We start from the raw sequence: 15,510 nt of genomic DNA, 5'->3' as shown, positions 1-15,510 counted from the left end.
GCGCAGTCAGGTTTACAGCACTGATATTATGCACGTGACTCTGGCGCGTCGCGACGCGTGCGTTCACATCTCATCTCAAACGCTTCCTCCTAGATCCAGCTACACAATAGTGACGGACACACCTACTCCACTCAGTGGCTTCGGCCCACACAAGGTAACTTCACCTCAAAAACGACGCATATATGCATACCAAAGGGAAACCAAAGTATTTCAAGCTCTTGAGACTTTATATTGACCCGATCAGAACGATCATTAGGAGCGGCGAAGGATCATGCACGAGCTGCAACTGCAGCAGAATGTACCACTTCCGCCTCTCGTGATAACTGTGCCGCTCGCTGAGTGGCTCCCCACGTCCGACGCGCATGTTTGAGTAGATTGACAGCGCCAGCGGGTGTCATGCCTTCCATTCGTTTTGCGGCTCCCAATGTTGCAGGCCGGACGCACTGGAGCCGCTCCCGCACCTCCTCGCTTAACCCGCTTACCTGGGAATAGTCCATATTTGGATCCAGTAGAAGAGACTCGTCCGTGTGGAAGGCCTGGAGGTCAGCCAGCTGACGAGGTATATGCGGCGCATAAGTCGCTAAACAAAAGTGTTTGGATGACTCTGTAACACAATGAATGTCGTGTACTGAGTGTACTCACCATCAATGACGATGCGAGCCTTGATGTGCGGCTCCAACTGATCCATTTCTGGGACAGCGTCTGATTGTGCTAAAGCGTCAAGAGTAATGGAAGGCTTTCGGAGAAGCTCGTAAGCGCTGCAAGCTGTTATCTGACGAACAAACGAAGCTTTGGTAGAGTCTCGCACCTCCTCGAAATACCATCCTTGGTTACGTTGAAACCGAACTTCTCCCAAATCTAATGATGATCATCAGCGCAATTTCCCGGAAATTGGAGCGCATACGTCTACGCACCGTCGGACTCAAAACCACGGACTGAAGAACTTGTATCCCGTTCTGTATCGCGTTGCGGTCGCGCAAGAAGGCTTCCCACCGTTCGCGCGAGACAACACCGGCTTCATAACCTGTTCACGGCCTAAGCTACGCTACCAACCCATTGTGCAGATAACAAACCTTTCTCGGTCAGTCGCAGGTCTGCGTTATCGCACCTTACCGTCATACGGTACTCTGAACGAGAAGTGAACATTCGGTCTACGCCTTCGACGTCAGTGCACTGCAATCAAGCAACCTTTCCACGTACATGGTTCTTCAGCCCCCTTTGTAATCAAATCATCTATCATCACGCCAATGTATCCATCCGCACGAGTGATTATCAGTGGAAGTTGACCACGCGCAGCAAGTCCGGCATTTATCCCGGCAATGCAACCCTGTGCTGCCGCTTCCTCGTATCCAGTCGTGCCATTGATTTGACCAGCGAGGAACAGGCCCTGGAAGAACAATATCATTGGACCGTCCATTGGAAGTAGATTAAAGCATGCCTTTATTCTTTTTGTCTCAAGTGATGCTGTGGAGCATTAGTTAACGGTATGTCAGAAGCGCTCCTACTCACCCTTAAGTTCTCGAGGATCTACGTAGTCATATTCTACACCATAAGCTGGTCGGACCATACGAGCATTCTCTAGGCCGGGCACAGTGCGCATCATCGGCTCCTGAAGCTCTTCTGGCATTGAACACGAAAGGCCGTTTGGATAAATAAGGTCTGGATGGATCATTTAGGCGGCTTGGACGTAAACAATAAAGCGCTGACCAGAAGTATACCCTTCGGGTTCGAGCCATACAGTGTGGCTGCCCTTGTGACCGAATCGAGTGACCTTGGCCTCAAGTGAGGGACAGTACCGGGGTCCTTTCAACACGTGAGCAATAGAAAATGCATACATAAAAACTCAAGTAATAGTCACCTTTCTTGGTCTCCTGAATATGAATGCTCAGGGGTATACTGTCGCTGACCAATTTATGTGTCTCAGGCGTAGTGTGCGTTTTGAAACAGACAACTTGCTCGCCCTACGCCCCAAATCACCCTGTTTTCCCAAGCGACAGCCAGAGATCAGAACATACGGCGTGCTCCACCTTCCTGTGGAGAAACGAAAATGGATGTGGAGTCTGATCCCCCTCCTGTCTTTCCAGCCTAAAAAAGTCTATGGAGTTTTTATCAAGGCGTGCAGGAGTTCCTGTTTGTAACCGTCCTAGCTGGAATCCAGCTGTTCGGAGAGCACGAGACAGCCCAATTGCAGGTGCTTCATGCATTCGCCCAGCAGGAAAACGTTTCATTCCTAAGAGAACATGTGAAAATAAAGGTTCGTATATGCACTAAAAAGGACCATACCAATGTGTATTTCGCCCGAGAGGAAAGTGCCAGTGCAAATGACTACCTGAGAGCAATGTATGATCTCGCCGGAATCTATTCGCGGGTAAGATAGGGCACGATGAAGATTCTGGCTCACACTGAACCTAAGCGGACGCCGGCGACAGCACCCCAGGCAGGTGTACTTCCGGAGGTCGACGACGTGGAGTGATCGAATTCAAGGTCGAAAACGCTCGCTGAGCGCACATCCAAGTTTGGATAGTTGAGTATGATGTCTTGCATGTGCTCCCTATATAATTCACGGTCTACTTGAGCCCTGGGCCCCTAGTCCCAGTAAGAACGCAGAGTTAACGACCTTCAATGTTGCAACGTACCCATACGGCGGAGCCTTTCGAACTGTTCAGCATCCGGAAATGTATGCCAGCCTTGTCTAGCAGCAACAATCAGCACCTGATAATCTTCGGCGGACATAAAACAGACCTGCTACCCTGCCAATAACCCCGTCCAAGGCGTCCACTTCTCTCACGAGCGTTCCCTTACCCACTCCTCCGACGGAGGGGTTACACGAGAGCTCTCCTATGGTGTCTATCTTTTGAGTTAACAGAAGCGATCTCGCCCCTGCCCTCGCAGCTCCGGTGGCCGCCTCACACCCCGCATGACCACCTCCGATGACACAAACTGAATCATTGACTTCAATCGAGACCTTGGCAATGGACAACAGATGAAAGTCGCACCATCATACTTGTTTTGGGTACTGGAATAAAAAGAAGTGCGGACGCTAGTTGACTGAGATGAAGTCGCGTGGACATGCCTGCTGTAGACAGGAGGTGCTCGCAGGAACTCGCGGAGAGCAAGTTGAGCGGTGGAAGTATTGAGAGGGATTACCGGGAACCACGTAGGACGTCGCTGGCGCGCGGCGGCCCTGACAGCGTTCCTGGAATGCATCGTAAACTAGCAAACGTGCATACAGTACGTGGTTGGATCGTGTGGATTGTCGTATGGTCTTTAATTTTTACTCTACAATATGTCTTCACTTTTAGCAGGCTCGGCGTGCATCATGTGACTGCCGCCGAGTCGGGGTACATATTACAGGTCAGATGCTCAGAGGAGGAGACCGGGGTACACACTGCAACTAGCCGTGGGTGCCTTGAAACAATTTACATAGTACTGTGTTCCCGGGAACGCTGGCTAACCACCAGCATGGATAGCTCGTTCCATCAATGACACGTACATGTTTAGTAGGTATCGGCCTACGGGGTATCACTCACTTCCGTGCATAAAATCCCTTCCTCCGAAACGGACTCAGGTGGCCGTACATGCCCCGTGTGCGCATCTCAGGAAGGTCATTAAGTGTTCGACCATAGTGGTTTGACAATATCCCGAACTCAATTACAACAGGTGTCCTACTGGTGCTGGAAACTCGGTCATGTAAGAGCCCACTTCTACCACCGACAAGTCAGCTCTTCGTTCCATTCTTCTGAACCAACACCCTCTGCAACTACGAAGAGACGGTACGGATCATACTTATCCTTGATCTCTTTCAACTTGCCATAGTGTGAACCGAAAAATGTGTATTGCCAATCGGTTTCGAACAACGATGCCTTGTAATGCATGTCAGTTGCCAGACCCGTTGCTACAAAGCTTGCACTTGCTCACCTCATTGAAATAGGCACCAGATTGAGGTGAGAGGACATACATATCCTTGATCCATACCTTGAGTTGGTCGATTTGCCCTGAGATTTCTTCGGCGGTGGCACCTTCTGCCCAGAATACGCCACATGTGGTTTCGACGATGGCATTTCTCCACGCTGGGTTAAGGCCTGCTGAGTCGGGACTGATCTGAGCGACTTTTCCCCCGGCAACCATGCTATGATGAGGGTGGGACAAAGGCGTTAGACATCCAGTGCAAGGAGTATAAACGAGCATGTGAGAGAGAACTTGGACGTACTTCACTTCACCCTGGCAATCATAAAGGATCTCTGCGACATCGGCGTATTGATTCGCGAGTATATCACGAGAGAGAAGGCGGGAGGTACCCATCATATTGGTACCACTCTCACCTCCCGTGTTGAAGAACTGTTGGAACCACGTGTGCCACGCGTACCATGTGTCGAACGGACTGATCTCTACCTCTAACGAAATACCCTTGGACTCCAAACTGAGCCAGTAGTCGGTCAGGGGTTGCGTACTTGCGTTGGCTGCCGCGGTGGACATGCCGGGATTCATACCAATGAAAGTCGCGCTGGTGTTTACGAAGAAGCCATATCCTGACCAGCCATCGTCCGTCAGATTGGGTTGGAGGCGTAGCATCCCTCCAATGAGCTCTTTCATCGCAGTTGCGTTGGTGACGTTGGCCTGCATGAAGTACAGTACGACCGGAAGCTGCTGGTACGTACGGTAGGTGACAGATGTAACGATGCCGTAGGTACCACCGCCACCACCACGGAGCGCCCAGAAGAGGTCGGGATATTGATAGTTGTTGATGGTGAGGTGGGCACCAGTGGACGTGACCACTGTGAGTTGAACCACATTGTCAACACCTGTAACATCCTGAGATGAGCAGGAAATTAGGATAGATTCGCACTTGTTACCTACCGAGGCCATATGAAGGCGAAAGAGAGCTGTGCCCCCCACCTTGGAGCCAGCCACCGCCAGCTCCAATGGATCCATCGGGATCTTGGGCGCCGACCATCATGCGTCCATTCTGATTGGCTACATCATAAGCCTCGTGCCACTGTACCCCAGAGCCAACTGTCATCGCTATGAATTCCACAGCGCCCATTAGTCGATAGGCGAAATCCGCCGGAGGAACATGAAGACTTACCCTGGTGTGTTTCGTTGGCGGGTGCTCCCTCAGGCGCAAACTCCGCATCATACGTGACGTTCTTCATTTTGTGCGTCCATACAACAAAGGCACCGCGGCCCGTACTGCGCCCGAGGTAATCATGTCTGATAATCCGCCAGTGCCCCTATATTCAAGTCATCAAGAGATGGTACGTGAGGAACCTATCACCCACCCCGTATTCTTCACGACTAATTTCAAATTGTAACGCAGTGCAAAGTTTACGGCAGCCTGGATGTCTTGTGGGGTGCGAGCGTCTACGCCAATCACGGGCACACTACCTTGCTCGCAAGGTACACCGAGAGATGTGTTGAGGTAACATGCACTGATTGTACCATTCTTAAATATGAATGACTCGAAATTTGGTTCGTCCATCGAACCAGGTATCGAAGAACGCCAGTTCCCGTCTGTCCAGCGTTGCATTACCTGAGTACAGTTCCCAGATGGATCATTGGCTGGGTAGCACGCAGAGGCAGTGGGAACGGGGTGGATGAGAGGTTGGGACACCTGGGATTCGAGTTCGGCAAACTGATCTGGGGTTGGCCAACAAGGATGTCCGTAGGTGCAGAGACATCCTGAACTGTTGGAAGGCGCGCCAGCAGAGCTCCCTAGAGCAAAGAAGCATAGGGTGAAAAGAATGACCAACATTACTGGCAATCAAACGAAACCATCAATTTATACACACTGCGGACATGCTGTATGGGAATGGGAAGTGACTAAAACTACCTAGCGCTGCCCGCCCGCTTGGTGCACTGCGATCAGTGATGCCAGTTTTGACAAGGGACCATGAACATTGCATACAACCCACCAGGTAGCAGGACTTTGAAAGTCCCATGAAAACCAGCTGGGGTGACCGCAGACTCCGCGCTACGGCCGAGAGCTACATAACAATTTGACGAGAGATTTAGAACGGTTTGCGCCCCTCCAACGCGGCTACCACTAAGCGAAAGAGTTGTAGGAAGACGGTGGACGCTCGCTGATCCATGTGAGTCATCGATGCATCTTCCGAGCGGACCTTCGCATGTACAGCCTGTTGATGGGATGACTCAGCCCACCTCGTTCCATCCACCGGTGGGTCGATGAGATCAGTAGTACTTCCGCCCATCGTGAAATTGTCTTCATGTAAAAGGATCGATATATTAGGCTAATACGAAAGACGAAAAGTGCTTTCCCACCCCGCCTCTGCTTACCACCTGATAATCTTCACGTTTCTTACACCTCTAGCAATGCTCGTGACCTCGACACCAGCTTTCCAACGGCTTTTGGGTGAGTACATTTGGAGTATGTACATTGTGTCAGGACGAAATCAATTGCAGCCCGGGTATCGACCAACGACGTTCATGCCACGACTGGCCCCGATGATGACTTAGGCTATCCGAAGAGAAGTGCCTCGAGTAGTGAGCCTGGGGCCAAAATTGCGACGACGCCCTGCGTCGTCCAGACGTGCCACGGGCCAGACATTCAGGTCTGCATGCCCAATACTATCGCTCAAGCTCCCGACGGCTGGTTTCTGCCTCTTGATCTTGACCCACCGTCACAAAGAAACTGACGACGTCCGACACGAGTACGGATGCCTCTCCTTCGAGCGCCATGTTGTCCTTGACATCAACGAACTGGCACGAGTCGTGGAGGTCGTTGCGGATGAACTTGCTATGCGATGCCTCACCACACCCTTCATCTTTTCTGCTCTCTTGATATCTTCTCTAACATTATCCAGCTGATCTCCGTGTTCCTCGATACTTGCCCAGCTTCATCCTCCGACGAAGCAGAGAGGCTCGTTTTGCTGGTGTACATGAGCTTGCCATGTGCCTCCGGTGGGGTCTGGCGCAGGTCTTGGGAGTTGATAGGGGACAAGCGATGCGGGCTCTCATTTCTTAGGAATGCTATACGAAGTGCCGTGATTCAGAAGCATGTATAAATCTTTCGTTTCCCCAAAATCATTCGGATGCACGAGGCATAGCGACTCATGTAATTTATTCTCAGTGTCGCATCCCAGCTCTCAGTTACCTGATGCCCACCCACCTGCTTCTCAACTTTCTGTCACAATCACCGCATACTCTTCTTCGATTAATTCTGTTAATCTTGCTCGCCTCACCCATTTCGTCGCTCACAGTTCATGTAGAATCAGTCTGGCTACCGCTCTGAGGTACCACACCTACCCCCAGGACGCTGTCATCGTCCTTTGGACCATTGCTATCTGGTTTTGGACCGCCCGGTCTTCCATTCCACCACACATATGTCCAATATCTTATGCTGTCGCCGCACCATGGATTCCACTTCTAAACCAGATCAGAGTTATCATTGAAGATCATGCATGAGGGGCAGCTATAGCAGGATGTATTACCTCTGCCTCTCGTGATGATTGTGTAGCTCGTTGAGTAGCTCCTCACACCCGGTGCTAATGTTTGAGTAGGTTAACAGGGCTGCGGGTGTCATGCCTTCCATTCATTTCGTAGCCCCCAATGTTTCAGGCCGGACACGCTGGAGCCATTTCTGCGCTTCCTCGCATAACCCGCCCACCTGGAAATAATTCATATCTGAATCGCGCGGAAGAGGCTCGCCCGTGTGGAGGGCCTGGAGGTCAGCAAGCTGACGAGGTATGTGTGGCGCATAAATCGCTACACAAAAGTGGTTGGATGGCTCTATAACACAATGAAGATCATGTACTGAATGTATTTGCCATCAATGACGATGCGAGCCCCCAGCTGATCCATTTCTGGGATAGCATCTGATTGCACTAAGGCGTCAAGAGTAATGGGAAGGTTTTCGGAGCAGTTCATAAGCGCTGCAAGTTGTTATATAACGAACGAGGAAGCTCCAGTAGAGTGTCCTCGAAATACCATCCTTGATTATGTTGAAACCGAACTTCTCCCAAACCTAGCGACGATCATCAGTGCATTTATCTGAAAATGGGAGTGCCTATGTCTACGCACCGTCGGACTCAAAACCACGAACTGGAGACCTTGTATCCGTTTATGTCTCGCGTTGTGGTCGCGCAAGAGGGCTTCCCAGCGTTTGCGACCCACGCTTAAGTTCTCGAGGATCTGCATAGTCATACTCTACACCATGAACCGGCTGGACCATACGGACGTTCTCCAGGCCAGGAACAGTGCGCACCATCGGCTCCTGAAACTCTTCTGGCATTGAATGCGAAAGGCCGCTTTGGTAAAAAAAAAGGCCCGCATAGATTATTTAGGGCAGTCTGGATGTAAACATAAAAGTATTTCGGGTTCAGGCAATACCGCAGTGTGGTTGCCCTTGTGACCAAATCGAGTGGCCTTAGCCCCAAGTGAGGGGCAGTGCCGGGGCCCTTTCCACACGTGAGCAATAGAAATGTATATAAAAAACTGAAGCAATACTCACATTTCTTTGTCCGCTGAAGATGAATGCTCCGGGGTATACTCGCTAACCAGGTGTAGTGTGCGTTTTGAAACAGACAGCTTACTCATCCTACGTCCCAAATTTCCCAAAGCTACAACCAGAGATCAGAACATGCAGCGTGCCCCACTTGTCCCGCGGAGAAATAAAAATAGATGCGGAACCTGATCCCCCTTTCCAACCTAGAAAAGTCGCACCATCGTACTTGTTTCACGTGGAACAAGAATAGAAAGCAGTGTGAAAACCAGTCGAATGACACGTGTTCAGACCCACTCGCAGAGACCAAGAAACCCAGTTTTCTCGAGGATAGCTTTCATTGTCGTCATTTGATTGATAAGAAAGAACAATAGGGGGTGCTATCATCCTCCTCTACCACCGGCAAGTCAGCTCTTCGTTCCATTCTTCTGAACCGACACCCTCTGCGACTACGAAGAGATGGTACGGATCATATTTATCCTTGATCTCTTTTAACTTGCCATAGTGTGAACCGAAAAATGTATATTGCCAATCAATTTCGAACAACGATGCCTTGTATTGCATGTCAGTTGCCAGACCCGTCGCTACGAAGCTTGCACTTGCTCACCTCATTGAAATAGGCACCAGATTGAGGTGAGAGGACATACATATCCTTGATCCATACCTTGAGTTGGTCGATTTGCCCTGAGATTTCTTCGGCGGTGGCACCTTCTGCCCAGAATACGCCACAGGCGGTTTCGACGATGGCGTTTCTCCACGCTGGGTTAAGGCCTGCTGAGTCGGGACTGATCTGAGCGACTTTTCCCCCGGCAACCATGCTATAATGAGGGTGCGACAAAGGCATTAGACATCCAGTGCAAGGAGTGTAAACAAGCATGTGAGAGAAAACTTGGACGTACTTCACTTCGCCCTGGCAGTCGGAAAGGATCTCTGAGACATCGGCGTATTGATTGACGAGTATATCACGAGAGAGAAGGCGGGAGGTGACCATCATATTGGTACCATCTTCACCTCTTGTACTGAAGAGCTGTTGGAACCACTTGTGCCACGCGTACCATGTGTCGAACGGACTGATCTCTACCTCTAACGAAATACCCTTGGACTCCAAACTGAGCCAGTAGTCGGTCAGGGGTTGCGTACTTGCGTTGGCTGCCGCGGTGGATATGCCGGGATTCATACCAATGAAAGTCGCACTGGTGTTTACGAAGAAGCCATATCCTGACCAGCCATCGTCCGTCAGATCGGGTTGGAGGCGTAGCATCCCTCCAATGAGCTCTTTCATCGCAGTTGTATTGGTGACGTTGGCCTGCATGAAGTACAGTACGACCGGAAGCTGCTGGTACGTACGGTAGGTGACAGATGTGACGATGCCGTAGGTACCGCCACCACCACCACGGAGCGCCCAGAAAAGGTCGGGATACTGATAGTTGTTGATGGTGAGGTGGGCACCAGTGGACGTGACCACTGTGAGTTGAACCACATTGTCAACACCTGTAACATCCTGAGATGAGCAGGAAATCAGGATAAATTCGCACTTGTTACCTACCGAGGCCATATGAAGGCGAAAGAGAGCTATGCCCTCCACCTTGGAACCAGCCACCACCAGCTCCAATGGATCCATCGGGATCTTGGGCGCCGACCATCATGCGTCCATTCTGATTGGCTACATCATAAGCCTCGTGCCACTGTACCCCAGAGCCAACTGTCATCGCTATGAATTCCACAGCGCCCATTAGTCGATAGGCGAAATCCGCCGGAGGAACATGAAGACTTACCCTGGTATGTTTCGTTGGCGGGTGCTCCCTCAGGCGCAAACTCCGCATCATACGTGATGTTCTTCATTTTGTGTGTCCATACAACAAAGGCACCGCGGCCCGTACTGCGCCCGAGGTAATCATGTCTGATAATCCGCCAGTGCCCCTATATTCAAGTCATCAAGAGATGGGGCGTGAGGAACCTATCACCCACCCCGTACTCTTCACGACCAATTTCAAATTGTAACGCAGTGCAAAGTTTACGGCAGCCTGGATGTCTTGTGGGGTGCGAGCGTCTACGCCAATCACGGGCACACTACCTTGCTCGCAAGGTACACCGAGAGATGTGTTGAGGTAACATGCACTGATTGTACCATTCTTAAATACAAAGGACTCGAAATTTGGTTCGGCCATCGAACCAGGTATCGAAGAACGCCAGTTCCCGTCTGTCCAGCGTTGCATTACCTGAGTACAGTTCCCAGATGGATCATTGGCTGGGTAGCACGCGGATGCAGTGGGAACGGGGTAGATGAGAGGTTGGGACACCTGGGATTCGAGTTCGGCAAACTGATCTGGGGTTGGCCAACAAGGATGTCCGTAGGTGCAGAGACATCCTGAACTGTTGGAAGGCGCGCCAGCAAAGCTCCCTAGAGCAAAGAAGCATAGGGTGAAAAGAATGACCAACATTACTGGCAATCAAACGAAACCATCAATTTATACACATTGTGGACATGCTGTATGGGAATGGGAAGTGCTTGAAACTACCTAGCGCTGCCCGCCCGCTTGGTGCACTACTGCGCACTGCGATCAGTGATCAGTGATGCCAGTTTTGACAAGGGACCATGAACATTGCATACAACCCACCAGGTAGCAGGACTTTGAAAGTCCCATGAAAACTAGCTGGGGTGGAGCGCAGACTCCGCGCGACGGCCGAGCGCTACATAACAATTTGAACGGTTTCCGCCCCTCCAACGCGGCTACCACTAAGCGAAAGAGTTTTAGGAAGACAGTGGACGCTCGCTGATCTATGCGAGTTATCGATGCATCATCCGAGCGGACCGTCACATGTACAGTGATGGGACGGCGGTCGATGAGATCATTTGGACTCCCGCCCATCGTGAAATTGTCTTCATGTAAAAGGATCAATGTAGGCTCATACGAATGACGAAAAGTGCTTCCCCACCCCGCCCCTGCTTACCACCTGATAATCTTCACGTCTCTTACACCTCTAGCAATGCTCGTGACCTCGACACCAGCTTTCCAAAGGTTTCTGGGTGAGTACATTTGGAGTATGTGTCAGGACGAAATCAATTCTAGCCCCCACCTACTTCTCAAACGTTTCTGCCACAATCACCGCATGTTCTCCGATCAATTCTGTTGACGTTGCTCGACCTCCTCACCCATTTCGTTGCTCACGGTTCATGTAGAATCGGTCTGACTACGGCTCTGAGGACCACATCTACCCTCTAAACGTTGTCATCGTCCTTTGGACCATTCCTATCTGGTTTTGGACCGCCCGGTCTTCCATTCCACAACACGTATGTCCAATACCACGAATTCCACTTCTAAACCAGATCAGACTTATCATCGAGGATCATGCACGAGCGGCAACTGCAGCGGGATGTACTACTTCTGCTCCGTGATGATTGTGCAGCTCGCTGAGTAGCTCCTCACGTCCGGTGCTACTGTTTGAGTAGGTTAACTGCGCCCCAGGTGTCACGCCTTCCTTTCGTTTCGCAGCCCCCAATGTTTCAAGCCGGACGCCCCGGAGCCATTCCCGCACTTCCTCGCTTAACCCGCTTACCGGGAAATAATCTATACCTGGATCGAGCGGAAGAGACCCGTCCGTGTGGAAAGCCCGGAGGTCAGCTAACTGACGAGGTATATGGGGCGCGTAAGTCGCTGAACAAAAGTGGTTGGATGGCTCTGTAACACAATGAAGATCATGTACTGCATGTATTCACCATCAACGACGATGCGAGCCTCCAGCTGATCCATTTCTGGGGCAACATTTGATTGCGCTAAGGCGTCGAGAGTAATGGAAGGTTTTCGGAGCAGCTTGTAAGCACCGCAAGTTGTTATCTAATAAACAACGGAGCTCCGTAGAGTCTCCTTGAAATACCATCCTCGGTTATGTTGAAACCGAACTTCTCTCCCAAACCTAGTGACGATCATCAGGGCATATGTCTATGCACCGTCGGACTCAAAACCACGAACTGGAGAACTTGTATCCGATTGGGCGAGACACCGCCTGCTTCATAACCTGTTCACGGCCTAAACTACGCTGCCAACCCATCAGTGTGCAGATGATAAACCCTTCCAGGTCAGTCGCAGACCTGCGTTATCGCACCTCACCGTCATACGATACTCTCTGAACGAGATGTGAACATTCGGTCTACTCGCTCGAGGCCAATACGCTATCATCGAGCAACCTTTCCACGTACATGGTTCCTCGGCTCCCTTCGTGAGCAAGTCATCTATCATCACGTCAATGTAACCATCCACACGACTGACTATCAGTGGATGTTGGCCATGCGCATTAAGTTCGTCTGACGGATTCGTGGGACTGCGTTACATCTGGAAGACACTCCTGGGTTAGGGTCCTAGGTCCAAATCATACCGCCATACCGGAATATCTAGGGTAGATCCTTGGCAGAGTACCGAGATATATATGCACCTAGCCATGGGTACTTTTGGGGTGCTTTAGAATTAATTAGTGGACTGCCCAGCATTGTAGGGCCAGAAGAGGAATTCGAAACTCAGTTTTCTTGAGGCTAGCTTTCATTGTCGTGATTTGATTGACAGCGAGGAACAAAAGGTAGTGCTATGATCATCCATGTTATGTTTCTTACTTAACCGCCCACCTCTACCACCGGCAAGTCAGCTCTTCGTTCCATTGATCTGAACCAACACCCTCTGCAACTACGAAGAGACGGTACGGATCATACTTATCCTTGATCTCTTTCAGCTTGCCATAGTGTGAACCGAAAAATGTGTACTGCCAATCGATCTCCAACAACGACGCCTTGTTTAACATGTCAGTTGCCAAACTCATCGCCACGAGACTTGCACTTGCTCACCTCATTGAAATAGGCACCAGCTTGAGGTGTGAGGGCATACATATCCTTGATCCATACCTTAAGTTGGTCGATTTTCCCTGTGATTTCCTCGGCAGTGGTACCTTCAGCCCAGGATACACCGCACACGGTTTCGACGACGGCATCTCTCCATGCCGGATTAAGACCTGCCGAATCGGGATTGATCTGGGCAACTTTTCCTCCGGAAACCGTGCTATGATGAGGGAGGAACGACGGCATCAGATGTCCATTGTAATACGTGCAAGCGAGCATGTGAGAGAACTTAGACGTACTTGATTCCGGCCTGGCAGTCATAAAGGATCCCTGCGACATCGGCATATTGATTCACGAGCGTATCACGAGAGAGAAGGCGGGAGGTAATCATCATATTGGCACCATCCTCACCTCCCGTGCTGAAGAACTGCTTGAACCAGGTGTACCACGCGTACCATGTGTCGAACGGATTGATCTCTACCTCTAACGAGGTACCGTTGGACTCCAAACTGAGCAAGTAATCGGTCAGGGGTTGCGTACTTGCGTTGGCTGCCGTGGTGGACATGCCAGGATTCATACCGATAAACGTCAAGGTGGTGTTTTCCAAGAAGCCATATCCTGACCAGCCGTCGTCCGTCAGATTGGGTTGGAGGCGTAGCATCCCTCCAATGAGCTCTTTCATCACAGTTGCATTGGTGACGTTGGCCTGCATGAAGTACAACACAGCCGAAAGCTGCTGGTACGTACGGTAGGTGACAGACGTGACGATGCCATAGGTACCACCGCCACCACCACGGAGCGCCCAGAAGAGGTCGGGATACTGATAGTTGTTGACGGTGAGGTGGGCACCAGTGGATGTGACCACTGTAATCTGAACCACATTATCAACGCCTTAGCATCGTGAAATGAGCAGGAAATTAGTATAAATTCGCGCTTGTTACCTACTGAGGCCGTACGAGGGCGAAAGAGAGCTGTGCCCTCCACCTTGAAGCCAGCCACCGCCAGCCCCGACAGATCCATCGATATCTTGGGCACCGACCATCATGCGTCCATTCTGATTGGCTACATCATAAGCCTCGTGCCACTGTACCCCAGAGCCAACTGTCATGGCTGTGGATGCCACAGCACCCATCAGTCGATAGTCAAGCTCCGACTCCAACGCAAGAAGAACACGAAGACTTACCCTGGTATGTTTCGTTGGCAGGTGCTCCCTCGGGCGCAAACTCCGCATCATACGTGATGTTCTTCATTTTGTGTGTCCATACAACAAAGGCACCGCGGCCCGTACTGCGCCCGAGGTAATCGTGTCTGATGACCCACCAATACTAAGATCAAGTCATTGGCGCGTGAGGAACCTACCACTCACCCTGTATTCTTCACGACCAATTTCAAATTGTAACGCAGTGCAAAGTTTATGGAAACCTGGATATCTTGTTGAGTGCGAGCGTCTACGCCAATCACAGGTACGCTGCCTTGTTCGCAAGGTGTACCAAGGGATGTGTTGAGGTAACATGCACTGATTGTACCATTCTTAAATATGAATGACTCGAAATTTGGTTCGTCCATCGAACCAGGTATCGAAGAACGCCAGTTCCCGTCTGTCCAGCGTTGCATTACCTGAGTACAGTTCCCAGATGGGTCATTGGCTGGATAGCACGCGGAAGCAGTGGGAGCGGGGTAGATGAGAGGTTGAGACACCTGGGATTCGAGTTCAGCGAACTGGTCTACGGTTGGCCAACAAGGATGCCCGTAAGTGCATAGACATCCTGAACTGTTGGAAGGCGCGACAGCAAAGCTCCCTAGAGCGAAGGACAGGGCGAAAAATGTGACCAACATTACCGGCAATTGAACCTAGCCATCAATTTATATACGCTGCGGATATGCCATATGGAAGGTGTTGACACCACCAAGCGCTGCCTGCCCACTCAGCTTTTGACGGGGATCCACGCATATTACTGTAATGCACACAGCCCACCGCGAGAGTACTTTGCAAGTCACGTGAACATTGTCCGGGAACACAGACTCTGCCGCTGCGTTCGACCGAGCATTAGAATAACAACTTTTTGCTGAGGAGATTTGGAGAACAGTTTCCGCTCCTCCGACGTGGCTACCGGCCACTACCAGTTAGGTAAAAGAGTTGTGGGATGACAGCAGTACAATGTCGACAATATTCTATCATCCATTCACCACCCGGGCGGACCGTGCAGCGACGAGGCGGCTCAGCGCA

General features: G+C 50.9%; 5 protein-coding genes across 5 annotated transcripts; all 5 read right to left on the bottom strand.

Annotated features, from left to right (window-relative positions):
• Positions 1 to 2: 2 nt before the first annotated feature.
• On the bottom strand, positions 3 to 3,280 carry F5J12DRAFT_817331 (glucose inhibited division protein A-domain-containing protein). Its single transcript, XM_051745128.1, has 16 exons — positions 2,997 to 3,280; positions 2,743 to 2,940; positions 2,637 to 2,692; positions 2,409 to 2,586; positions 2,284 to 2,358; positions 2,016 to 2,230; positions 1,859 to 1,961; positions 1,708 to 1,803; positions 1,510 to 1,659; positions 1,439 to 1,464; positions 1,201 to 1,387; positions 1,074 to 1,151; positions 915 to 1,024; positions 809 to 858; positions 643 to 758; positions 3 to 580 (listed from the first exon to the last, which is right to left on the bottom strand). Exons 1-16 carry the CDS (start codon positions 3,205 to 3,207, stop codon positions 270 to 272), a joined length of 2,160 nt encoding a protein of 719 aa, XP_051602348.1. The 5' UTR covers positions 3,208 to 3,280; the 3' UTR covers positions 3 to 269.
• Positions 3,281 to 3,614: 334 nt separating this feature from the next.
• Positions 3,615 to 6,224, bottom strand: F5J12DRAFT_817309 (uncharacterized protein). Its single transcript, XM_051745127.1, has 6 exons — positions 5,280 to 6,224; positions 5,087 to 5,211; positions 4,858 to 5,022; positions 4,211 to 4,802; positions 3,919 to 4,129; positions 3,615 to 3,863 (listed from the first exon to the last, which is right to left on the bottom strand). The coding sequence occupies exons 1-6, from the start codon at positions 5,750 to 5,752 to the stop codon at positions 3,705 to 3,707; spliced, it is 1,725 nt and encodes a 574-aa protein (XP_051602347.1). The 5' UTR covers positions 5,753 to 6,224; the 3' UTR covers positions 3,615 to 3,704.
• Positions 6,225 to 7,933: 1,709 nt separating this feature from the next.
• Positions 7,934 to 8,546, bottom strand: F5J12DRAFT_817306 (uncharacterized protein). Its single transcript, XM_051745126.1, has 2 exons — positions 8,468 to 8,546; positions 7,934 to 8,414 (listed from the first exon to the last, which is right to left on the bottom strand). The coding sequence occupies exon 2, from the start codon at positions 8,246 to 8,248 to the stop codon at positions 8,078 to 8,080; it is 171 nt and encodes a 56-aa protein (XP_051602346.1). The 5' UTR covers positions 8,249 to 8,414; positions 8,468 to 8,546; the 3' UTR covers positions 7,934 to 8,077.
• A 304-nt stretch (positions 8,547 to 8,850) lies between these two features.
• Positions 8,851 to 11,285, bottom strand: F5J12DRAFT_817299 (uncharacterized protein; the record flags this gene model as incomplete). The annotated part of the gene is given in 8 exon segments (XM_051745125.1): positions 8,851 to 9,010; positions 9,066 to 9,276; positions 9,358 to 9,949; positions 10,005 to 10,169; positions 10,234 to 10,358; positions 10,427 to 11,005; positions 11,016 to 11,027; positions 11,164 to 11,285. The coding sequence occupies 6 exon segments, from the start codon at positions 10,897 to 10,899 to the stop codon at positions 8,852 to 8,854; spliced, it is 1,725 nt and encodes a 574-aa protein (XP_051602345.1). The 5' UTR covers positions 10,900 to 11,005; positions 11,016 to 11,027; positions 11,164 to 11,285.
• A 1,785-nt stretch (positions 11,286 to 13,070) lies between these two features.
• On the bottom strand, positions 13,071 to 15,119 carry F5J12DRAFT_817286 (uncharacterized protein; the record flags this gene model as incomplete). Its single annotated transcript, XM_051745124.1, has 6 exons — positions 13,071 to 13,237; positions 13,293 to 13,503; positions 13,583 to 14,174; positions 14,229 to 14,393; positions 14,467 to 14,591; positions 14,650 to 15,119. 6 exons carry the CDS (start codon positions 15,117 to 15,119, stop codon positions 13,079 to 13,081), a joined length of 1,722 nt encoding a protein of 573 aa, XP_051602344.1. The 3' UTR covers positions 13,071 to 13,078.
• Between the last annotated feature and the right edge of the window lie 391 nt (positions 15,120 to 15,510).

This window comes from Pisolithus orientalis, assembly GCF_024613125.1.
Source record: "Pisolithus orientalis strain OTSU chromosome Unknown F5J12scaffold_7, whole genome shotgun sequence".
Lineage (NCBI taxonomy): Eukaryota > Fungi > Basidiomycota > Agaricomycetes > Boletales > Pisolithaceae > Pisolithus > Pisolithus orientalis.
The sequence above is the reverse complement of the archived record's forward strand: the minus strand, read 5'-3'. Positions and strand labels throughout refer to the sequence as shown.